Genomic DNA, 26,465 nt, shown 5'->3' on the forward strand with positions numbered 1-26,465 from the left:
CATTTGGACCTCGCTGCTGGATTCAGTGTAGCCAACCTCAAGATTTTCCTCCTCATCAGATAGGAGAGCATAGAATTTCAAAAGGCCATGCAGAGAACTCATGGCCAAGTAAGGACTTTAAATCTTTGGGCCTATGGCTCAGTGGTAGAGCACTGCATACAGAAGGTGCCAGATTCAATCCCTGGCATCTCCAGGTAGGACTGCATCAGGCCCCAGCCATCTGGCATGCTGACACAGGTCACTAAGAACAGCAAAACCCCGTATTACAGCAGATCAGGTTACAGAGACCAGCTTTCCAGGGATTGCAGCCATGGTTACACAGTTACAGCCCCAATAAACCAGATAGGATAGGCAAAAGGCTATCGGCACATTACTTTGTTCAAGAGACAGTCCCAACTCCCAAGGCTAGAAGTCACAGAGTCACAGCTGGAGTCCAAAGTCTAGCACAGCAACACCAGAAGAACCATGCTGGATCAGACCAAGGGTCCATCTGGTCCAGCATTCAGTTCCCACAGTGGCCAACCAGCTGCCCACGGGAAACCCGCAAACTGAACATGAGTGCAACAGCACCCACCTGCCCATGTTGCAGAGCAACTGGTGTACATAGGCATACTGCAATGTATCCCCAGATAAAGGCTCTATAATATAGGTTTCAGGCAGACAAGAGTCCAAGATTCACAATAATTCTAGTCAAGAAAGCATTTCAGGCATTCAAGACGTTCTCGGCAAAGGCTCTTCAGCCAGACCACCTCCTTACATATGTGGGAGGGGCGCTCCCCCCCCTTTGACAATCTATCCCGACAGCCCATAAACAAGTAGGCATCTCTGTTCTGCCCTCAGGGTGACACCCCTGAGCCACCCTCTTCCTCCTGCTCAGTTCTCACAATCCCAGACTGTAAATCAGAGGCCTCATTCAAGGCTGACTCTTGCAGCTGTGGCTGACAGAGAGCATCACCCTCTTTCGGCCTGCAATCAGAAGGGAAGCCAGGCAGAGCCAGGTTCTCTGGCCCCAAGCTTCCCACAACTGGGCCGGACTCTAAATCATTCTGCACTAAGTCTGAATAAGAGTCCGATTCCAAAACTGTAGGGCCCACAGTGGCACCAGAGGAGCTAGGTCTGGCAAACTGGAAAAACTCGTGCCCGAACTCCTGGAGAGCTGCTGCCAGTCAGTGTTGACAATACTGGGCTGGATGGACCGACGGTCTGACTCGGTATAAGGCAGCTTCCGGCGTTCTTGTCAGATCTCCAGCTGCAAAGCCTGCACCATCCCTGCACCATTTCAGAAGGGCTGTCGTACTTCAGTCTTACCTAGTAGTGAAGTATATTGCGAGAACCAGCATCTTAAGATGGGAGACCAGGGCGAGCCAGGGGGCCGACTGTCTTGGGCTCCCAATCTTTGATAGCAGCAGGTTTCCTAATTAGAGAAAAGAAACTCAAGTCATACAGTCTGTCGCCCTGGAACTCTCAGTGCCATCCTCAATTTATAGACCTTTGTTCACCAGAGGCCAATCAAGGACTTGGCTACTGAATTGATTTTCAGAGCTGTTTGCCATCCCCACCTATATTTTAATAACAGGGCATTAATTCAAGGACATCACTAGTCTCAGAATGGGGTGTTGTGAGGTTTCCATTTCTCTCAAGGAAATGGGAATGGTGTGTAAGCCCCAGGGAGGAAGCATCTCCCTTAGCAGAAAAGGTTAAAACATTTTGGGGCTACTTAGTTTAGGAAAAAAGGTAAGTAAGAGAGGACATAGAGGTTTATAATATTATGCATGGAGTGGAGAAAGGGGAGAAGGGGACATTTGTCTCTCTCTCATAATCAGTGGTGTAGTAGAGGAGGAACACAGTGGAGCACTGCTCCAGGACTCTTTTCAGAACAGGAGAAGTGATGTCATGTGCCAAAGTGACAGCCTAATTGATGGATCCTCCTTGCTCTGGCAAATGAATGAGGTGATAATGAGGCTTTCAAGTTTTAGCAGAGTTGGTGACAGATTAGCATAGAGGAAGTGAGAGAATGAGGAACATAATCATAGTGAGGCTGGATTCTTTATCCTTGTTTAATTTTTTGATTGGGTTCCTACTTCATGCTAGCAGTTAAAAGGTAACACTTCTTTTCAAGGATGTTGTTTGCATTCTCAACTAAAAGCTAAAGGTTAAATTTCAGCAGTCTGTAGATGTTTTGAGTAATTCGCATGAATCTGGGCTTTAATTTGGGTAATCTGTGCAAATTGTAGCTGCAATTTGTGCAAATTACAGAAATTGAGGCTTAAATTTACACAAATTACCCAAATTGCAGCTGCAATTTGTGCAAATTGCTATGTACGCAAATTAAAAAAACACTGAAAAAGTTCCCAGATTTTGGGAAGAAACCCACGGCTCAGCTCACAATGCAAGCTGAGTCAGGGGTGCCATGGAAATCTAGTGAGCCCCGAAAGGGCTGAATTTCCTGGTGATGGACACCCCTAGTTAAAGATCAATGTATTTTACAAGTTCAGCCTCTGCTTTCAGAAGTAACCACCACTGGGTTCAACGGAGCTTATTCTCACAGGACGATGCACAGGACTGCACTCATACCCCCAAACTGTGAGATTTTATCTGATGGCCACAGCTGGGAATGGTGGGAGTTGTAGTCCAACACAACTGGAAAGCACCAGGTTAGGGAAGGCTGATATAGCAGTATATTAAGTGTTGTGCAGAACCATTGTTTTAGTTCCAGTTCTGGCTAACTGCAGAAAATCAACACCTCAGCAGTGCTAAAGGGCCCCATTGTGGAAACTGCTGGGAATATTGCAACCTCATCTGGAAGTTACTGGAAGGGGACAGTGTTGCAGTTAGTTAGTTAGTTCATGGGAATTTTGGCCACAGCTAGCCTTAGAATCTCTATAGCCTACAATGTGGTTTCCTGTGAATTCTTCCTTTTGCTCCTCCCCTTCCTTCCTTCTACCCCACCTCTGTCTCGAACCTCCACCATTGCTAGGAACACACGTGTTTGCTCCCTCACTCCTGGCAGTGTAATGGAACACAAAGTGGACTGAACAAACTCTTTTTAAAACTCTACACTGTACCTGCATTGTATATGCAGGAAGATTTGTGAGCAAAACTGTTCTCTTTCCTTCACTGAAAAAGGGTGTGGTCTCATTTTACTGTTCTAAGATAGTTTGTGTGCATGCGGGACTGGTAAATGCTCATTCTGCGTTGCCTTTTTGTTTTTCTCTCTGCTAATTGCCTTTCTAACAGGAGGCTACTAACTAAATAATTAAGTAACTACTAAATAATCCCATCAGAAGCAACCCTTGACTCACCATCACTGAGACAGGTGTCTAGAGCCCAACGTCTTTGTACACAGATGTTCAGTAATTTACCATCATGGCCAAGGGACGTTGCAACGGCAAGTGTGAAAAATGTAAGTAAAATAAGAGGAAGTTATGTGTTCCTGTTCCATTTCTCCTACAGCATACATTGTCCTGGGCGAAGAGTTCGAACTTGTCTATGCTTACCTTCTCTTGTGTTCTTATCTCTTCATTTACATTTGAGGTGGACAAAGGCCTCCCATCACAATCTACACAGCTCTGTTTCAAATTTAACAGCAAGTTAGTAATCTGGCCCATTGGTCCTAGCATCACAGGCAAAAGCAAGCAGTATTTTGGAAGTGTGGTTTCGGTACAGGGCTAAAAGTAGGGATTGCCTCACCCTGTGTATCTCTGCCCGGTCTTTGTGATCCTCAGAAGGGGCACATCTCATGGTATCACATGCTCCTGAGGTTCACTTCAGGTGTACTAGCAGTAGGACATTAAGGGCGCAATCCTATGCAGATAGGCGGCTATCTCCAAACTCGGAAGTGACCGCCTATCCAATGCAGGGCAGGAGAAGAATGGAGGGGATCATTCCCTCTGTGCTTCTCCTGCCCTGCATTTGCAGCTAGACAGCTGATTGTGGCTGTCTAGCCATGGGAGGGTGAAGTGGGGGAGGAGGCTGCTGTACAACACACTGGAGGTGTCATACAGGCATTTCCGCCCTCTCTGGAACGCCCAGACATGCCCCTTTTTGACCAGCCATGCTCCTCTTGCGAGTGCAGAGGACGGGGCTGTTCTGTGCTACCTCCAAGGCAGTGGGAAGTGGGGGAAGGTTGGTCCTCCGGGAACCAACTTCAGAGCATGGGCTTCGAGGTCGGTTCCTAGAAAACCAGATATCCTATGGCCGTCTAGCCACTATCTAGCGGCCATAGGATTGCTCCTTCCGGGTGTAATCCTCTGCATTTTTAAACAGAAGAATGTCCTGTAAGTCCCAGCATTCCCCAGCCAGCCACTCTGGGCAACTTTAGAAAGAAGAATGTCCTGTAATTCCCAGCATTCCCCAGCCAGCCATGCTGGGCAACTTTAGACAGAAGAATTTCCTGTAATTCCCAGCATTCCCCAGCCAGCCATGCTGGGCAACTTTAGACAGAAAAATGCCCTATAATTCCCAGCATTCCCAAGCTAGCCATGCTCATTCTGTTTTGCCATTTTGTTTTCTTCTCTACTAATTGCCTTTCTAACAGTTTTCTGTCTATAAACATGCATAGGATTGCACCCTTAGTGTTGTAGCACCTCTCTTCTGGAACGTGCTCCCCACTGAGATTAGTCAGGGATCTACAGTTTTGACTTTTACACATTTGCTCAAGGCCTTTCACTTCATGCAGGCTTTCTCTGAGGTGTGACCTAGCCAGTATAGTTCTAGTTCTGTTGTTGAACACTGATTATTTTGTTGCATTATTCGATTATTTATTCGATTATTTTTTTATTATTATGCTAACTGCTTTGATAATTTTATTGGAAAGTGGTATACACGTTTCTGAAATAAATACATACATACATACATGTTAAGAGCCACCGCTTGGAGCAAGGAGGAAGAAAGATACCAATTCCCACAGAGGAGGGGCATTGGTAGCTCATCGGTAGAGTACATCGTTTGAATGCAGAATGGTAGGGATGGGCAAGAAATTTGTTGCGTTCATATTTCTTTTTATGTGGGAATACACAATTCATATCTCCCAAACTGAACATAGAACAGAATGCATCTCGCTAACGCAATCCATACATTTTTCAAGGCTTGCGATGAGTTTCGGAGAAAAAACAAACACAAATCCAACAATGCACATATTTGAAGTGTGCACACAAAGAATGCACACACTTAAAAAATGCTCATAGAAGTGCTTTTCTTTATTGCTGTGAGCTGCCTTGGGAGGGTTTCTGCCCTGAACGGCGGCCAAGAAATTTTAAAAATAAAATGGGAAAAATGTGTAAATTTAATACATACAAATAATGAGCACATTTAGAACCATATGTACAGAACTACATACAAGTTTCCATCTGGGGGAAAAAGAGAGGCTCCCAATCCAATACAGACTCAAGTTGGAATTGGCTTGGCGGTAGAATAATGAGAACCTTAGGGCGCAATCCTATGCATGTTTAAACAGAGAATGGGAATTGTAGACCTTTTCTGTCCAGACATGCATAGGATTGCACCCTTAACAAGATTGAGCTTGACAGATTTGTCTATCCCTAATCCCTGAGATTTCCAGGTAGGGCTGGAATAGACCCCATCTAAGACCCTGGAAATCTGCTGCCAATCAGTGTAGAGTACACAACACTGAACTATATGGGCCAGTGTGCCTTTCGTGTAAGGCAAGCTTACTATGTGTAAAATCCATTTCACAACAAAGACCGCTTTACACAAACACATTGGTTTTACACCCATCTAAGCATCAGGGCTTCCTCAAAGGAATCCTGGAAAATGTAATTTGATGGTGTTGGGAATTCTCTAGGACATGCCTAGTCTCACCCCAGAACTATATTTCCCAGTATTCTTCGGGAAGAGGGAAGGCTTGTTAAACCCATTCAGATCTGCAGTGTAAATGCTGCTTAGTTATTCTGTATCTCCACAAACCCACCTAAAAATTGAGGGACTAGTTTTCTTTAATGATAAAAATGGATAACATACCTGACAAAGAACTCCACACAACAGCCCGTTAAAATACTTCTCTCTGAGCAAGTGAAGAGCAGCTAAGAAAAAGACATTGAAAGCATTAGTCACAACTGTCCACATTATAGAAGAGTTTGTCTTCCTTAGCCAAAGTAAAGCCAATCAAACCTGCGCAAAAGCGACAAGCCCTACAAAACCTAAGACTGCTCTCCATGGGAGATTTTGTGTTCTGATAGCCAAGATACCTGGAGCAAAAACAAAACAAACAATGACAAGGAGCTCAATTATGTTGTGTGTATTTTAAATGCAGTTACTTGTGCTATGAACGCTAAAAAATGTGGAGCGCCATTATTATGGCTGAAAAATTAAATTAAATTAAAAAGCATGAAACCAAGGCTGATCTGGGAGAGACAGAGAGGGAGGGAGATAGAATGTAGTGTGTGTGTGGTTTCCACAAACAATTTCATCATCATCAAGAAGCACAATTTGGGGGACAGGATTTGCTGCAGAAGTGACAAGTGAAAAAAAAGGGAACGCCTGTCCAGGAAGCATTGTCCTCAGTAGGTTTCATCTACCCTCACATTCCTGATTGGATAGGACCATGTATAATGGCAGCCCAGGAAGCACATTGTTTCCACTCGACATGCCCTTCATTTGCCTCTTGAGACTTTCACACACAGCCAAATCCAGTTGGCTAAACATGGCATCATGTCATTCACTGTGTGATCCCCAGCTGGATGGAGATGGAAACCTTGCCAAAGGAACAGAGGAACTGGGGGGCCGTGGCAGGGATCAGGTGGAGGGAGGCCAATGTTCTCAGTGGTCAGTGGCAGCTCCAGGTTTTGGAGGGCTCTTGGGCGAGGCACCTTTGATGGGCCCCCCTCCCTCAGTGGGTCTATGTTCTTACCAACATCACTGCCAGCTGCTACTGCTCCTCATTATTGCTGCCACCTGCTTGCTTGCCAGGCTGAGAGCCAAGGAGCAAACAGACAAGGGCGTCTATTGCTCCTTCTTCACATGGCCGCTGCTGAGTGAGCAGAGGATGAAGAAGCAGGCTGCAATAGTGAAGAGGAGGAGCAGGTCCAGAGGACTCATCACCATGCTGACCCTTGACGCCAGCCCTATCAGCGGTAGTGTTTGGGGGAACGTCCTGCCCTACCGAAAGACAACGTGCATGTCAAAACACAAGAACAGACAAGCTTGGACTTGAGACTGAGATTCGGAATAAGCACCCAAAGATATGGCACTATTTCATTTACATTGTGCCAGGAAGGCTGCATCAAGCTCTCCTAGAGGCAGGAGAAAAGATTTTACAAAACACACACATTTGGACAATGTGGGAAGGTAGCACAAAAATGTTGTCACCTCCCAAGAAACCGCATTTAAGCCACTAGTTCCCCTCAGGTGTATGCCACGTGAATTCCTTGTGTAACATAAGAGAACAATTACACCAACAAACAAAATTAGAGTCTCCTGTGAGCCCCAAGTGACCATCCACAAGGGAGTCTAGCCACTGCCCCTCTGCATGCATCACTGTACTGAGACAAGGTCAAAGCAATCTGCTGGGTGTATGAAGGGTGCCAGGTAATTCTTCCTTGTCTCTACGTTGGGGTATGGTTAGAGCTTTCAAATCACTCCCAACACAGGGACACTCGACAATTTCTACCCGCTCTCGGCAGCCTCTCTCTGAAAAAGTGGCTACTTTGGCCTTGTCCCCCTCCAATATTCCTCTGCTGCAGGTGGGCAATTCTGCTGGGGGTGATTGGATCACACAGCCACTTCCAGTACAGAGATGTAGTGAAGCTACCAAAACCTGTCAATGGCTACTAATCATGAGACCTACTGTATAAGCAGCCTCCAGGTTTCAGAGGAAGTATGACTCCAAGCGCCAGTCGCTGAGGAGCAACAATAGGGGAGGGCTATTACCTTCATATGCTGCTTGTGGGCTACCTGGAGGAACCTGGAGATGGGGTGGGGAACTGCTGGAAACAAGATAGACCAATAGAGCAATACGACAATGGAACCAATTACCTAAGGCGGTGGTGGGCTCTCCCACACTGGAGGCATTCAAGACTAGGCTGGACAGCCATCTGTCAGGGATGCTCTGACTTGGACTCCTGCATTGAGCAGGGGGTTGGACTCGATGGCCTTGTAGGCCTCTTCCAACCCTACTGTTCTATGATTCTATGATAGACTGCTGTTCTGATACAGCAAGTCTCGTCCTAGGCAAAAGTGAGTTGTGTAGGGGTGTGTGCACACGCGCACGCGCGCGCACGCACGCACACACACACACATGGAGCTATCTAGTTCAGCTTTGGATACTAGTCCTGGTGGCTTTATGCTACCACCTCCAGCAGAGGCAGTATGCCTATACACACCAGTTGCTGGAGAACATGAGCGTGAGGGTGCTACTGTACTCATGTCTTACTTGTGGGGTTCCCACAGGCAGCCGGCTGGCCACTGTGGAAAAAGAAGGCTGGACTAAGTAGGCCTTTGCTCTGATCCAGCATGGCTCTTCTTACGTTCTTAGCATTCCATTTCCCAGATGCCTCTGAAGAGCCCCAAACAAGACATGAAAGGCAGTCCCCTTCCCCACTTTTGATCCCCAGGAACTGGTATTCAGAGGCATCTGAGCGTAGAGGAAAAAGATAGCCATTGTGATTAGTAGCTATCAATAGTCTTATCCTCTATGAAGTCACCCCCCCCCCCCCGGAAATGAGTGAAGGGCACGTGTGATTTTAATTTGGATTAAAAGAATTCAGACATGTCAGCTGTCCCAAGTCAGGGAGATGCTAACTTGAATGAGAGAGATAACAAAAGCATCTGCAGTACTTACTGCTCTGTTCTTTAACTTTCAGTTCCAGCAGCTGGCAAGTTTGTGTTAAATTTAGGTTTATACCCCAGAGGTTTCCTTGCTCGGTGATGCTCTCTTCTAGCTTCTTTTGAAAAGAATTTGCTTCCTCCCGGGCAGCATGAAAGTCGTCCTCCCGATCCTTTACCTGAGGGAACAGCACCAGGTCAACAAATGTTTCAAGCGGCTCCTTCTGAAGCTCTCTGTAGACTTCTCACCGACAAAACCAAAACACACATCCTTCTCTTTCCGGAAGCTGTCAGCTCCTGATGTGCTTCTGCATTTTTACACTCACAGGTTCTGTTCGTTTCTCAAGTCGGATGTGTGTGTATGTGTGTAGCAGTTTCTTTCCTGTGCAAAGCACTTAAAGCTGCCACCCCCACTCCTCAGCTTAGACTTCCTCTGCAGTCAGATGTTTGCAAGGGACCGATAAACACAAAAGTTCTGCTTTTGCTAAGACAGGATGCACTACACCAAGGCTACCTTGCCGACGGGCACAAAATTCACCCCCCGCCCCAGCAATTCAGAAATGGAAAGAAAGACCCACAGGTAAGGATGGGGGAAGATTCAGGTCTCATTTTAAAGTGAACTTAGCTAATTTGGTACTTTCAAACCACTATGTGAACTGAAACTCGGTTATCATTCAAAATTTGCACTTCTCTGAATTTTGCAATGGAGTTCTCCAATCAAAAAATCCATACAAATATGCATATATTAGAGGAAATAACATTCAAAAATGCTTTGTGTTAGGAAAATTGCTTGTAGAAAATGTGTATATTAGGCAAAATGCATACAAAAACACAAGCATTAGGAGAAATGGAAACAAAAATGCTTATGAATTTTCCCATAAACTTAAAAAAAAAATATCTCAGTGTTTGGCACAAACCAAACTTAAAACTGGAGGAATTCCCGAAACTCAAGACAAACTGAAGTTCAGACTGGAAAAATGAGAAACTGAGAGAAACTGAAATTGACAGACTTGTCCATCCTTCCCATGGGTAATAGCCTTGATATAACAATTAAGGCTTGGGCCAGGTTACCCAAAGGATCATCACCTCCCATATATACCTGCCCAGACTCTACGATCATCTTCACAGGTCCTTCTCTGGCAGCCCCCACCACAAGAAGTGTGGTGGCTGGCTATTAAGAAGAGGGCCTTTCCTGTTGTGGCACCCCAGTTGTAGAATGAGCTCCTCAGAGACTCGCATGGTGCCTACGCTGTGCTCTTTTTGGTGCCAGGTGAAAACCTTCTTATGTTCCCAGGCATTTTAGTCTTTCAGTTTCTGTTGTTTTTAAAGACATTACTGCATTTTAAACCTTTATTTGGGTTTTTACTTTTCATTTTGCTTTTATACTGTATTTAAACTTTTATATTATGTTTGATCGTGCTGTATTTTACAGTTGTAATTGTTGTGAACTGCCCAGAGAGCTTTGGCTATTGGGTGGTATAGAAATGGAACGAATAAATAAATAAGGGCACAATCCTATTGTATGTTTAGACAGAAAACAGTCCTACAATGCCCAGCATTCCGCAGCTAGCATGGCTGGCTGGGGAATGCTGGGAGTTGTAGGATATTTTCTGTCTAAACATGCATAGGATTGTGCCTTAAATCACCACCAGAAACCCCACCACCATAACATGCTGAAGCCTCTACAATTATCGACACATCAAAATATCTCAGCAGCTGCATTTTCTGAAATGACAGACTGAGTAATTCATGCTCCCAAAGGGAGTACTACATGCTCTACTACTACATACTACATGGGAGTACTACATGCTCCCAAATTTTCTGAAATGACAGGCTGAGTACTTCATGCTCCCAAAGGGAGTACTACATGCTCTACTACTACATACTACATGGGAGTACTACATGCTCCCAAATTTTCTGAAATGACAGACTGAGTACTACATGCGCCAAAGGGAGTACTACATGCTCTACTACTACATACTACATGGGAGTACTACATGCTCCCAAATTTTCTGAAATGACAGACTGAGTACTTCATGCTCCCAAAGGGAGTACTACATGCTCTACTACTACATACTACATGGGAGTACTACATGCTCCCAAATTTTCTGAAATGACAGACTTGAGTAGTACATGCTCCAAAGGGAGTACTACATGCTCTACTACTACATGCTACATGGGAGTACTACATGCTCTCAAATTTTCTGAAATGACAGACTGAGTACTTCATGTTCCCAAAGGGAGTACTACATGCTCTACTACTACATACTGCATGGGAGTACTACATGCTCCCAAATTTTCTGAAATGACAGACTGAGTACTACATGCTCCAAAGCGAGTACTACATGCTCTACTACTACATACTACATGGGAGTACTACATGCTCCCAAATTTTCGGAAATGACAGACTGAGTACTTCATGCTCCCAAAGGGAGTACTACATGCTCTACTACTACATACTACATGGGAGTACTACATGCTCCCAAATTTTCTGAAATGACAGACTTGAGTAGTACATGCTCCAAAGGGTCTGACTAAACATACTGGAGTTGGGATGCATTCCCCCTCCCCCACTAGTTCAGGACTAGGGAAGGGTGAATCTGTCAGTTCCAGTTTCTCTGTTTCTCATTTTCCCAGCCTGATGTTCAATTCATCCCGAACGTTGAGAACTTTTTTTAAAAGCTTGCATGAAAATTCACACACATTTTTGTGCGCATTTCTCCTGATACATGCGTGTTTGTATGCAATTTTGCCTAATATACACAACTTCTTGCAAGCAATTTGCCTTGTGCAAAACATTTTGAATGTTATTTACCCTAATATATGCACTTTTGTGTGCATATTCCCCTAATATATGCATTTGGTATGAATTTTTTGATCAGGGAATTCCACTGGAAAATTTGGAGAAATGAAAATTCCAAAGGGTAGCTGAGTTTCAGTTTGTGTCTTGGTTCAAAAGTGTGAAATTAGATAAGTTTGCATTCAGATGTGAACCAAACAAATCTCTCTGCCATCATTACTCAGGATCAAAACCAGGCAAGGTGCTGGTGATGCACAGTTGGATCTCAATGACAAGGAAGGGCAGAGCTCCTGCTTGCATACAAAGGGCCCCAGATTCAACCTTTGGCATCTCCAGAAAGGGCTAGGAAAAACTCCTACCTGAAACCTTAGACAGCCGCTGCCAGAAGAGTAGACAAAATTAAGCTAGATCAGCCTTCTCCAACCTGGAGCCCTCCATGTGTTTTGAACTACAACTCCTAGCATCCCTGACCACTGCCATACTGGCTGGGGCTCATGGAAAGTGTAGTCCAGAACATCTGGAGGGAACTAGATCAGGCAAGGGGAACCTCTGGCCTGCAGAGGTTCCCTGTCTGGCCTATGGAGCCATCATGGAGACCTCCTTGGGGAATCCCCAGTGTTATCTCTGATCACATATTGGAGATAACAGATTGTGCTTTGCCTGCACAGAGCTTTCCTCGATGGGGATGGGGTGTGTGCAGCCAAAGTGGCCATGGCTGAGTCGGCAGCTGAATTGCCCCCCAGAACCCTCCCACGGACCAGCTTATGTCAGGGGGTGGGGCCCAACAACATCTAGTCTGGCCACCCAGCCCATTTTGCTTTTCTTCATGCAGAGAGGGGCATAGAGCTCTGAAGCTCTCTCTGCCTGGAGAAAAGGACTTGGCGAGCAGTTGGAGGAGCTGCTCCTCTGATCACCAGGTGAGTCCCTGGCTTCACACACCCTTCATCATCCCAACTGGGATGCCAAGCAGCATGCAATGCCAAATACCCCCTGTTATCTCTGATCACTGATTGGAGGTAAGAGAAAAGATTTGTCCAGGTGGGTGGGACTTGGAGACCTCAGAGGCTCTGCAGGCCAGAGGTTAGTCATCTCATCCCTGCTCTAGAGCCAGCAACATTTAAGTATTGTAAAAGTAAAGGGGAAAGGAGGAAATACAGACCCATCGCTGCCACAGTAAGCCCTCTCCCATCCAAAACTCTTTTGAGGGAATCAGAGCAGAGCTCCTGGAACTAGGCACTGAAAACAGGCCACACATACCCCCTTCGACCTCAGCGAACAGGACGGCAGTTTTGCTTCTTGCCTAATCATCAGGCCTTCCTTTTTTGAGACTCCAGACAAGACAACAACATCCATTGCTAGCTCACAGCCTCCAAAGGCCTATCATCCATGCTCCATCCCAAAAACTGACACGGTTATACAACATACTACACTTACTCTCTTGCTGGCATCCTCTAGCTGGTTGGTGGCCTCTTGAAGTGCCGATCTCAAGATGTCAGCTTCTGCCAGAGCATCTTCTTTTAGCTCTTTGACTGATGCTAGCTCGTACTGCCTGAGAGACATTACGGCAAGAGGTTGAGGCATACAGACCACCATTGTTCCAACTTTCAGGTGCTTCTTCTTCTATTAATGAGATGATATGCACACACACCCCAGACCTAGAAACATTGTGAGGTACCCTCTCCTATACCTCCATGTGAAGATCTACCTTCTTTCCTTCAGATCAAATGCCTCTCTCCTCCCACCTAACCCCTCGTCTAGGGTGGCCATCTGTGTTCTACTTTTCAGAGGGCAGTCCTCTCTTTGGGGGGCTGTCTTAAGAATATAAGAAGAGCCCTGCTGGATCAGACCAAGGGTCCATCGAGTCTAGCACTGTTCACACAGTGGCCAACCAGCTGCCCATGGGAAACCCGCAATCCAAACCTGAGTGCAACTGCACCTTCCCACCCATGTTCCCCAGCAACTGGTGTACATAGGCTCACTGCCGTTGGTACTGGAGGTAGCACATAGCCATCAGGACTAGTAGCCATTGATAGCCTTTTCCTCCAGGAATTTGTCCAAGCCCCTTTTAAAAACATCCAAATTGGTGGCCATCACTACATCCTGTGGTAGTGAATCCCATAGTTTAACTATGCGCCATATGAAGAAGTCTTTCCTTTTATCGGTCCTGAATCTCCCACCAATCAGCTTCACGGGATAACCCCAAGTTCTAGTATTATGACAGAAGGAGAAGAATGTCTCCATATCCACATTCTCCACACCATGTGTTATTTTGTACACGTCTATCATCTCCCCCATATCTTTCCTCTTTTCTAAACTAAACTATCCCAGCAGTTGTAACCTTCCCTCATACGGGAGTTTCTCCAGCCCCTTGATCATTTCAGTTGCTCTCTTTGAAGGTGTCCTCCATTGGAAGATCTGCCCAGGATAAGTCTAGTTTGAAGATAAAGAACCATCAGAAGGAAGAGCAGGGCCTTGAAGTGGCCCATCAGCACCTCCTGGGCTGCAGACTGAGCAAGGCACATGGGTCACCTGGTCACAGTCTTCATGTCTCTGATGAGATGTATTGCATGTCTACTTAAATCCTAGGAATCATTTCTAAATTTGCATCTATACATAAAACAGCATATGCAAATGTGTCTTCTTTTTTTGGTGAGGCATAGTGGGCATCCTAGCTGGGGTGTAGGGGGAAAGACTAGTAAATTGGGTACCTTGCCTTGTTTTAAATGTTCACTGTTAGAGGCAGCCATCCCCAACCATGTGCAATCCAGACATGCTGGACTCCATGGGCAGTATCTGACAGTGTCATGCTGAAAACTTGGATAGTGGTAGTGGAGCTCTGCTGAATCTTTTCATTGTGCAAGCAGTTGCCCATTACACTTGCACAACCAGTTGTGCAACATCTAAAGTAACATTTGTACAAGCACGGTTGTGCAAGCAGTTGTGCATTATGCTTGTATAACCCATTGCGCAACCTGTTGCACGTACGTCTTGTGCGACCTGTTGTGCAACAGGTAGCACAAGAGTCATGCCAACTGGTCACACAACAGGTTGCATAAGGGTTATGTGCAACGGGTTGCATAACGAGTTGCACAAGCATAGTACCCAACTGCTTGCGCAAATGCGCTTGTGAAGATGTAACTTTAGTTGGATTCCTCATAGTTCATAACCTACTTTCCATTAGCACAACATCATTTGCACTAACAGAATGACACAGTTGGATACTGCCCCTGGACCTAGCATCCCCCAGCCAGCATGGCTGACTGGGGAATGCTGGGAGATGTAGTCCAACATATCTGGAGGGCATCAGGTTGGGGAAGGGTAGTTTATGGAATATGGGGGAAAAAGATTGTTAAGAAGTGCCTATTCATGTACAAATGTTCAAAGAAAACTCCTTTATGCCTATCTTTACACTACTGCTTATGATCTGGCCAAGCATTATCTTCCATTGGTAATATCTGGGCTACAGACCTGAATTGCTTTGACAGCCATGCAACCACCTCAGGCTGGCCTGTCAGATGTAATAATTTGGAGAGAGGATAAGGATCTCTCTCAACACCCACAACAAATCTGCAACTCCATGAATTCTTTGGGGGAAGCCACAATGGTTCAGTTGGTAGGAAGCCAAGCATAAGTCTATAGCAAAAACATGCCCTTTCAATAAACTGAAGAAGTGAATAAGTCAGGTGAAGTTTCAGCATCTTACTAGACATGAGATATCTGTGATCAGATCTGACGTTTGTTTCCTTCCGTTAAAAGCAGCTGCAGGAGAGGCAGGGACTGCCAAGTATTGGAGGAAAGGAGTGTTTAATCCTTTCTCCAACTTTAAATATCGCCAAGATCAGCTATTCACCATAGAATGGGGGAAAGAGAAAAAAAATGCTATTGCACACATTGTAACCCTCTTTTTCCCCTCCATGGTTAATAGCGGGGGCGGGGGGGGGGCGTGTGTTAAACACACTTTCCTCCAGCACTAACATCTCTCATTTCCCCCCTCCTCGCTTTGCATTTTCTCCACCTTTTTGGGCCATCTTAGCTCCCACTGAGACACATCATCTGAGTATTAGAGGTCAAAAACAGCCTTTTGACAAGTCTTAAGAATATACTCACAGAACTCTGATAGGAAACAATATAAATAACAACATAGATCAGAGCTGGGCAACTACAAGAGATCCAGGGACCATTTTTGCCTGCCCCCCCGGTCTCTTCCATGGACCGCACTCCACTGGGCACTCCACAAGGTACTGGGAGGGGAGCGGGGATGATGGTTTACTGATGAAATGTGGTGGCAAACCGCTCCCTTGCACTCCATAGTGCTAAAAGGGTTAAATTTAGCTTGTTCTCAAGCTAAATGTGCCCCCTTTAATGCTTTGTACCACTAAAAGTGCCATTTTATGTTGAAAAAATTTCCCTGCCTCCACCGAATTTGGTGGTACCAGGGGGTGGGAGGGAGCCTGCGCACAGTCCGTGGACCACCTGTCGTCTACCCCGGATATGGATAGATACTAAATATTCCTACATACACACAAATGGGAGAGGAGGATACCTGGACGACAGCGTTTTCTTCAAGTGTAACTGTTCAGTTCTCATTCTCCTCAAGTTGCCTGCCATTTTAATAAGCTCTTTGTCCAGGGATTCCTTCTGAGCTTCCAAGAGATCAAGATTCTGAATCCAGAGAGTTCTTTTATTCCCCAGGTCTTGCTGGAGATCCTGTATTGACATTTGAACCCGGGGTGAAGAACACAGTAATTGCTTCCCTTGCTTAGACCAATATCCTTTTCATCCAGCAGCACACAGACACACACACACACACACACACAAACACACTCATTCAGTTAGTTTAGGAGTGGTCAACCTTTGTTCTATCAAGGACCATGTTCCCTAAGAGGTAATCTCATGGTGGGGGGATATGCTGGTGGTGGGAACAGGGCCACCCCACACATTTTCTCTTAAGATCATCTCCATCCCATATTCATTCTCTCATTCTCTCTCTCTCTCTCTCTCTCTCTCTCAGAATCTCAAGGCAGAAAGAGAGAAAGAAATAGTGTGGAGTAATGTTATTAAGTTAAGGTTACCCTCTCCCCAGCCCACCCTCCCTCCCACACACCCCATCCATCCCTCCACCCACACTTTGCCTGCTTGTCACTCTCTCTTGTTTTCCTTACAGCAGTGTCTGGATGAGAAGGAACAGGAGATGCATAAAATAAGGCCAGCCTCTGAATTAGCTAGTCATCTGAATATACCATGCGCAGAGATCAGAGGAGGAAACAGCCTGGTCCTTTCAAATAAGCCATCCTACAGAGCCTGCCACTCCAGTATATTTACCACCAGCTTCTTCTCATAGGCTTCTGGTATATTTGTCTCAGAGCCCACTCCCCACAGCAGAGACAGACCTGCTAACTCCTCCACTTGAAAAAGTTCTTCTTGCTGGGGAAAAAAAGGGGGAGGAGTCAACCCATCAGATTCACCAGCACTCACAGAAGGGATCCCCAAAGCAACCAACTAAAGAAGTGTGGATTAATAAAATTTGGGAGACTTATGAGAACGTATAAACTTACTCAGTAGGTACAGCGAGCAAGGAATCCTAACCTGAAGAATGATATTATGGCACCATGGTTTCCATTCAATCATTTCCCATGTTGACGCATTTCAAACTTTTGATAAAGTTCCAACAAAATACAGTTGCCTATATTTTTTTCTGATTAATATGCACAATGCACAAAATGATATGCACTTATGCATGCTCCTTTTACGTGTGGTTTACATTTTTAATTTCATTAGATATATAATTAGGGAATGCCTTTGTTTCTTTAGTGATTTTGATTTATTATTATGTACGTTCTTCTTTTTTTGCCTTTATTTTGTTAATCTTGTTTCGAAATAAAATAAAATTTCATTAAAAAAAAGAGGGGATATGCAACCCCCTCAAACTTTGGAGAGACGTTCGAGGCAACATCATCTGATCATTTTTTTAAAAAATTCTCACTGAAATGCTACCTGGTTATATTGTGCTCTACAGTGGGTTGGAAATTTTTGAAAAATGTAATAATAATTTTAAAGAAGGAGGCAAATCACATTTTAACTTTTAGAACTTGAGAAGCACCCAGTTGTAAGTGGTCTTAATTCACTCGCACATGCATGCATGCGTGGTCCCCTGAGCTGCGAGTGGCTCATGCACATTTAAACGGCTGCCGCTTCCATGTATGTTGTGGGGTGAACAGGAAAGGGTCAGGCCATTTTGCCTGCGGGACTGCCATTCCTTTTCCCCTGCAATAATAAGAGTTGCTCCCTGACCCCATGCCCTAGCTCTCTGGGCCTTGCATGACAGGCAGGAATCAACAGGCGCAGCACCATTGCCATAGAGATTTAGTGATGGGGAGACTATTTAAAAGATTTCCACACCGCCCCTCCACAGAGCTTATGAAAACAAAACACATAATTAAAAATGCTTTTAAAGTACGTTAAAAAGCCTGAGAGAATTTAAAAAAAAGTCTTTGCCTGCGTGCCAGAAGGATAATGGTGTCAGTGCCAGGTGGACCTCTCTGAGGAGAGAATTCCACAGACAGGGCACCTGGTTGCTGCTGACTTTACCTCAGATGGAGGCAGCACCTGGAGGAGAGCCTCTGAGGCTTACCTCAACACATGGGCAGGCTGGTATCAAAGCCAGTGGAGGTCTAAAGCAGTACAATCTGGAAACAGGAGTGCTACCTCATCTTCTGTTTGGGAGAACACAGGCCACAGAACCAGGGCAGTGGAGGCTGGAGGCTCCGATGTCAGTGGGGCAGTGAATCCGCTCCGGCTTTCAGTCAGAACTCTAAAAGAGCACCTTGAATAGCTCATTTAGCGTTCTGACTGGTTTGGTCTGAAAGCCAGAGCAGATTTACCATCCCACTGACATTGGAGCCACCAGCCCCCCACTGTTGGGATCAGGGGCTTCTTTAAGAACCTGGCTCCTAAGCCATTCAAGGCTTTCCTTGAACTCCTACCAGCTATCCAGCCCTCACTGAGATGGGTGAGGGACAGGGTGGGCCTGTAGCTCAGTGGTAGAGCACCTAATTTGCCTGCAGAAGGTCTCAGGTCTGATCCCCAGCATCTCCAGGTAGGGCAGGAAAAACTCCTGCCTGAAACCCTGGAGAGCCACTGCTGGTCAATGTCGACAATACTGAACCAGATGGACCAATGAACTGACTGGGTGTAAAGCAGCTTCCTATGATCCTAAGGCAGACATGGCAACTCTCCTGTTAGAACTCTATTTTGCACCCACCTAGTGTTCTATCCTTCTTGCACATCTGTTGTGACCATAACCACTCTGGGCATAGAGTGTGCCAGTTTTGTTTTGTAAGCATGCAAAGCTCCAGTATCCCCCCCCCCCGCCAATGTTAAATTAGAGAAAAAAATAATATACAATATAATTCGCTGGATATGTTGAGCAAATCCAGGATAGCTATTCCAGGAAGTGATGAAGTTTGCCCATCTGAATTAAAACAAATCTGATCCCTGTTGATTTCATTACTGTCCAGCTCCTAATAAACCAGCCGCCCATCCAATGAAAACTGAGAATGTATTACTTGCCTTTTGGCCCCAATACGGCCCCCCTAGGCAACTTAAATTAAAACTTTAAAACCGATATAAAAACTGTCAAACTATTTTATAAACTTCAACACCAATTTAAGAACATTAAAACACTACCAACAGAATAAACACCATCAATAGCTATAAAATGGGAAGAGAAGAAAGAAGAGGAAGCATCTTGCTCAAGTTTGGAAGTGGGCAAAAGCTTAGAAAAGATTTCAAGGTCTGTTTCATTCAATTCCCCACTGCCAACATCAGCCTTTTCCATACCAGTTTTTGGAGGGTAGCCTTAAACTTTTCTCCCACTCGCTCTGGCCCTTGTAGGAGCAGCAAGACCTCCTTATCCAGTGATTCATCCAGCAAAGTCCATTCAATTCCTGGGATCTTCAAAACAAAAGACAGAAAAAAAAAAGAGCCACGTGGCACAATTCACTATAGACTACAGGCACTGGCCGAAGGCTACCCTGGACTTAAAATGTTGGCTTTCCAGTGGTGCTGAAAAAGTGGGAGCTAACATACACATCCTCCCTCCCTCCCTCCCTCCCTCCCTCCCTCCCTCCCTCCCTCTCTAAAGTGCCATCTAGATGTAAACTGATAACTGGCATTGCCTTGGACAATCATGGTACATGGTCCTGCCACACTCCCCAAGCTGCCAATGCTCCATCCCACACATTTCCTGAGCTGGGATGGGGGAGTGTTATGGGGAAGAAAAGTATAACATAGGCCAGGATCCAGAAAACCACGTAACAAGTTTCCACACCCTGATGGGTTGTTTCTCAAAGAGCTACTGTCCACCCATGCTAAAACAAAGGCAGAAGCTTTATCTGAAACAATTTGGCCAGGCATCAAAGAACATTAAACAAGAATCTTCAGAAGCTTTTAGTGTTGCCTTCAGTAGATTTTTGATCCCGAACAACCAGTTTTAATCTAGGACACTGTAAGAACAGAGGTCTTGTGGCATCTGAAAAGGTCAACATGTTCATTATGGCATAAGGTTTTGCAGACTACAGCTCACATTCTCAAGTGCACTCTGAGCGGGTTCCACCCTTAAACACTCCCTAAAAATATTTTTAAATAAATAAATAAACTTCTACCATAATACATGTGTTCGTCTTTCATGTGCCCAGAACACTCATTCTTGCTGCAACAGAGTAACAGGGCTATCCCTCTGGAAGTTGTCAATACAAGAATATATTCATCTCTTACAGGCTGTTTTATGCTATGGCAGAAGGCACCCTAGAGGGAGACACCATAAGTGCACAACATGTTTTAAAGGGGACAAGAGGATAGGTCCCTGACCCAAGGAGGTTAAGAGCACAGACAATAAGAACATAAGAAGCACCCTGCTGGATCAGACCAAAGACCTGTCTAGTCCAACATTCTGTTCCCACAGCAGTCACTCAAGTGTTCCCCAGCAACGAGTATTCAGAGCATTCTGCTTCTGATCCTGGAAGCATTATATAGCCATCACAGTGAGTGGCCATTGATAGCCTTCTCCTCCATGAATTTGTCTAATCCCCCTTTAAAGCCATCCAAGTTGATGGCCATCGCTAGATCTCATGGTTGTGAATTCCAGCGGCGCTTTGTGAAGTACTTCCTTTTATCTGTCCTGAATCTCCCACCTTTCATGGGATGATCCTGCTTTCTCATATGATATGAGAAGGAGAAAGGTTGCTTCAGCATCTTGGATAGCTCCTTAAGAGTTCCGACTGAAACCCAGGGCAGATTCACTGCTCCACTGACATTGGAGCCACCATCCTCCACTGGTATCCACCTTTGCCCAAAGATCCACACAAGAAACACACCCAAAGACAGGAACACTGCAAGAGCATGGCCCCTCCCCATTCCCATAAAAGAAACCAGCTCTGGAGTAGCAAGAGAAGTTGTGAAAGAAAGAACTCTGTTAGCATCACCCATTAAAAAAGTGAACATAAGGTTATATTTGCGTTTCAAGTTTCCCTGTCTTCTGAATGCCACCTCTCACCTCCAGCTGTTGTTCAGCAAGTTCCAGTTCAAAATGCAATGAATTGGTCCTTTCAAGGATGCTGCTGTTGAACTTGTACATTAAAGGAAAGTTTATGCCATTCCTAACAAGAAATATTTGGAGTTAGAATCTTTGTTGCTCAAAAAGAATTGCCATTAAGGGTATTGAAACTTTCCCCTCTGTAGCCCAGAAATACTCACGAGATCAGCTCCTGCTGCATCTGTTGAATGTTGTTCACCAATTTATTCTTCTCTACACGCAGAGCCTAGAATTCACGTCCAAGACAAATCCCTCTGAACACAAGATCTACAGGCAAAGAAAATGCAGCTCCTCCTTCCTCCTACCCCCCTCCCACAAAGCATTAGAAGTATACCTCTATTACTGAGGTGTATTCCTTAAGGGTAGACTTCAGTTCCTGGATATCCAAGTCCTTCTGCAAAGGATGAAGTGTTAGAAATACAGGACCCAAAGAGCAGTCACCTAGTCCATTTTCTGAAGCTGACCTAACCCACATACAAAACATTCCCAATTCACTTGGGCTGGAACATGGCCAGCACATTTGGGGCACATCTGCCCAGAGGAACACTCTCCCTGAAATGTAATTTGGATGGTTAAAAGCAGTCTGCATAGGACAAGACCTTCCATGTTCAGAGCAGAGATGGGCCAATCAGTCGATTTCCAGTCTGGGTCACTTTTGTATGTGTAGATTCATAGGTTTGTTCTGTCTTTTTGCTACATCACATCAATGAATGATTTTTTTTAAGTGCATGAAAATTCACATTTAAAACACATTTTTCATAAAATATGCATTTTTGTACTCATTTTCCTTAACTTGCACATTTTTAATGTATTTTATCCTAAAATCCGCATTACCAGAATAATTTTGGTGCACTGTTTTGAGCTGAGAACTTCATTACAAAAATGGTAGAAATGTGGACTTCCAGTTGGAACCAATGTCACTCTGGCAGCATCCCACGGGCTCTCCATAGGAGCTTTCTCAAACAGCTTTTTAAAAGGTTGAAAAACCTTTTCACTCCCCCCTGGAATTAAAAGGGGGGGCAAGGCAGCATCTGGATAACATCTTGGAGAAAAGTACCCCCCTCAAGATAGTGAGGGGGGCTGGATTCCAGGATTATCTCCCCAGACCTTTACCAACGCAAAAAGCTGTTCTGAGACTCCTATTTCATAGGAGAAAACAGGGCTGACGTGTTCCATAATAATATATGCTTTAAGAAATATCAACATCTCCTGAGTAGGGATGGCGGAGAATTTCTCCCCGAAACTTCGGGGGGTCAAGCGCCAATGTGTTCGGCCCCCCGAAGAAGTTTCGGGGAGAAATTCTCTGCCCCCCCGCCCCCGCCCCCCCCCAGGAGGGGACTTACCTTTCCCGAATGTCCCTCCCGGCGGCGGGTCCAGCCGGCGGTTCGTCGGGTCTTCGTCAGGGGCGGGAGCGGCAGCCGGTCTTTCGACCAGCTGCCACCGCCACCGCCATTCCAATAAAAGAAAAAAAAAACGCCTCCGTGATAGGCTACGTGACGATTAACGTAGCCTATCACGGCTAGATTTGCAAAGTCAGCCGTGATAGGCTACGTAAATCGTCACGTAGCCTATCACGGGTGACTTTAAAAAAAAAAAAAAGCGCGTACGGCTAATGGCGGCCCCCATAGGGAGCCGCCATTCACGTTCCTTATTTGGTCGCTGTAGTCTACGTAAAGATTTACGTAGACTCCAGCGACCAAATAAGGAACGCGAATGGCGGCTCCCTATGGGGGCCGCCATTTGTGTACGCACTTTTTTTTTTTAAAGTCACCCGTGATAGGCTACGTGATGATTTACGTAGCCTATCACGGCTGACTTTGCAGATCTAGCCGTGATAGGCTACATTAATCGTCACGTAGCCTATCACGGGGGCGTTTTTTTAAAAAAACTTTTTATTTCGTGGCCGGGCGAGGCGAGGCGCCTCCTCCCCGGCCTGAATTTCGGCCGGGTGAGGCAGGAAGCCTCCTCCCCGGCCTGAATTTCGGCTGGGCGAGGCGGGAAGCCTCCCCCCCCGGCCTGAACTTCGCGGGGAGAGCAGCAAAGCGCCTCCCCCCACCGCGAAAAGCTGCGAGACCAGGTAAGTGACTTTCGTGCACCCCTACTCCTGAGGGATGATTTAAGAAATATTAACAATATTTGAGAACATCTGAGGACCTGCAAGATCTGTTTGAGAGAAACATGACTACACCGAGGAGAAGAAAGGGGCTGGCATGACCACCAACTCCCCCTGTACCTCCTGTGTCAAAAGTTTCAAAAACAGAAGATACAGGGGAATTATATACTCTGATAAAGACTTTATCTTTGCAATTTATGGAACAAGCCAAAACAATTAATGCATCATGGCAAAAAAATGGAGACGGAAATTAACGAGCTACAAGACTGAGTGGCAGGGAAAGAAACTACGACACAAATTTGTTTTAAAAATGCCTCTGACAGAATTTCTCAATTGGAGGCCTTCACAAGAAGATCCAATGTACGTATTATTGGGATTAAAAATCTGTCTAATGATGTAAAATTGCCTATTTTTGTGGATAAACTTTTGCATGAGATAATCCCTATCACATCTGATTATTTAATCGATATTGAGCAGGCATTTCATGTGCCAAATGTGAAAGGGACTGACTATATGATCATAGTCCAGTTTGCAAAAGTCTCCACAAATTATTATATCCTGCGTTTGGCAAAAGAAGGTGGAAGTCTTTCCTGGAAACAAGATAAAGTTATGTTATTTCCAGATTACATCAAAGAGGTGGCGAATAAAAGAAGGCAATTTATCAAAGCAAAAAATATGGCAAAACAAATGAACTTACAATATTACTTAAAATATCCTGCTACACTTTGTATTGTGTCTGAAGGTCAGATGAAGAAGTTTCTAAATCATGAAATGGCGGAGGAATGGCTGAACGTAAAAATGCGTGAGATTTCTGTTACAACCCCATGAACTGGAATCTTCAAACAAGCTTTGTTAACTGTTTGTGTTAAGTCTACATGATCCAGGCTAGGCCAGAAGATAAATGACTATACATATATTTGTTTATTCTCTTTCATCTTTCATTTTTTTCTTGCTTTTCTTTATATTTTTTATTTCAAAATAGATATGATATTCTGTATTTAAATTTATTGCTTAAGGGTATATTGTGCACTTATATATCTAGTATAAAATACTTTACTGACTGTTGAAGCTTTATTTTAAGTTCTATTATTATATAACCCTATATTTTTATTTTATTATTATTAATAATAATAATAATAATAATATAGGCTACAGGGAATGAACTGTAGACCTGTTTCTTTGATATAAGATTGATGATATAATATTGAAATGTAAGGTTGTTTATTCACTGTAAGATTGTTAAGGTTATAGATATAGTTTTTAAAATAGAATGGCATCGGAGGCCAGGGGGTATTGGAGTTTAAACTTAATTCTTTAAAGGGGAGGGGGAGGGGAGGGGAAAGAATCTTCCTTTTTTTCTTCTTCACTTCCTTTCCTCCTCCCTTTTCCATTTTTCTTTCTTTTTCCTTCTTTTTGTTATTGTAGTGTCCTTATCAGAATATTGTATTGTTGGGAAATTGTAGTATTGATCAGGTTGTTGGTATTTTTGGTATTGTTTATTTCATTTATAACGATAAAATAAATAAAAATATATTTTAAAAAATGGTAGAAATGCGAAATAACAAATCATAACCATGTTCCGATCTGTGTTAAGCGAATCAGGACTGTTTGCTTAAAACTGCGGACAAAATTAAATCCGGGAGGACCCCTAGTACCAATGATCCACCTAGCATACTATCTCTCCACCCTCAATGGGCAGAATTTCTGTAAGGTCTCAGGCAAACATCCTACCCAGTCTTGCTACTTGAAACCTTTGGCAAAAAGAAACCAGAATTGGCTACATTTCAGGGAGCCAGCGTGGTGTAGTGGCTAGAATGTTGGACTGGGAGCTGGGAGATCCGGGTTCTAGTCCCCACTCGGCCATGGAAGCTCACTGGGTAATTTGGGCCAGTCACAGACTCTCATCCCAACCCACCACACAGGATTGTTGTTGTGAGGATAAAATGGAGGAGAAGGACTACGTATGCCACCTTGGGTTCCTTAAGGAGGAAAAAAGGAGGGATATAAATGAAATAAGTAAATAAATAAATAATACATGGGCGAAGCATGTGCCCTTCTAATGAGATGTGGCTCTTTCCAATGTACCACAGATCAGAGAGATCCATCTGGATCCAAAGGGCTACTGCTCTGGGAAGTTCAGAAGCAAGATAAGGCCACAACCCACCCTTCTTTGAAACCAGCATTTGGTATTCAGATGTAAACTGCTCCTGAACATGAAGGTTCCATTTAGCTATGGCGGCTCAAGAGCCTTCTCCAACATACCCTCCACAATGCAGGAAATGCATCCATCAATACAAGAACAGCAAGGGACAAAACAAGCCAGAGGCGAGTGTGAGCATATGGCTGAACCCTAACTTGCATGATCAATAAAAAGTTCGTTACCGCAAAACAGGGTGCAGCAGTAAATACCATGTCTTCAGTGACAAGGTTGCTCATTTGTTCTTTTCCTGTTTACATAAATGCAAATTAGCTGCAGGAGTTTGGAGCAGAAGTGAGGCAAACCAATGCAAAACAGTCAACCAGAGAAAGGCTTCTGAAAACTGTTGATGTCAGCAAGTTGACTACTCCAAGACCAACTTTGCACGGACGCTCCCTGCATTTCCCCACTCAGCGCTTTTCACAGGAATCCGTAACCAAGACAGAAAAGCAAAACACATTGCTTGTGGTTTCCTGCACCAACCTGGCCCCTTCCTCCACAGGGATTGCAGTGGCTATGGTCAGCTCCCAACTCAATTCATAGCGTGGGCCAAGCATAGACGCCACACAGGGCAAGGACATGTAGGAGATGCAACCCAACGTAGGGCTGATCAGAGAGCGCCTTTCTACTTTCTCTGACCCATTCTCAGGGTTGTGAAAGTGGTGGTGGTAGGGGACACTTTCTCCACATTCTCAGGAGGTGTGGAGAAATTCAGCAGATTGACATTTTCAGCAGAGACCAACAATCAGAGGCATCTCTTTCCTTTTTTTTCTTTCTCGTTTTTAAATAATTTTGGTTTGCTTTTAAATAACTTCCATAATTGATATGTTAAATGAGTTACATATATACACACACACACACACACACACACACAGAGTGTGGGCCAGTTTGCACAACATGACAGCCCATCGTGGGTTAATTTACCCCCAAGGAACTGTGGCATGTGCCGGCCAATGCAAGCCCTGGATGGGGGTTACCGTTA

At 44.7% G+C, this 26,465-nt stretch overlaps 1 protein-coding gene across 1 annotated transcript in view; it reads right to left on the minus strand.

Moving 5' to 3' along the window:
- Positions 1–26,465, minus strand: part of IRAG2 (inositol 1,4,5-triphosphate receptor associated 2) — a 74,067-nt gene that overhangs the window by 30,770 nt on the left and 16,832 nt on the right. The window contains exons 13-23 of the mRNA XM_084811870.1: positions 21,508–21,567; positions 21,335–21,399; positions 21,135–21,237; positions 19,421–19,534; positions 16,904–17,005; positions 16,125–16,288; positions 13,016–13,130; positions 8,798–8,960; positions 5,980–6,041; positions 3,498–3,569; positions 1,309–1,414 (exon numbers count right to left, since the gene is read on the minus strand). Of these exons, the coding sequence (XP_084667996.1) occupies positions 1,309–1,414; positions 3,498–3,569; positions 5,980–6,041; positions 8,798–8,960; positions 13,016–13,130; positions 16,125–16,288; positions 16,904–17,005; positions 19,421–19,534; positions 21,135–21,237; positions 21,335–21,399; positions 21,508–21,567 (1,126 nt within the window). The remainder of the gene's footprint in view (positions 1–1,308; positions 1,415–3,497; positions 3,570–5,979; positions 6,042–8,797; positions 8,961–13,015; positions 13,131–16,124; positions 16,289–16,903; positions 17,006–19,420; positions 19,535–21,134; positions 21,238–21,334; positions 21,400–21,507; positions 21,568–26,465) is intronic.

Source organism: Heloderma suspectum, chromosome 7 (genome assembly GCF_057233095.1).
Source record: "Heloderma suspectum isolate Gila_16-S chromosome 7, 16-S_ref, whole genome shotgun sequence".
Classification (NCBI taxonomy): domain Eukaryota; kingdom Metazoa; phylum Chordata; class Lepidosauria; order Squamata; family Helodermatidae; genus Heloderma; species Heloderma suspectum.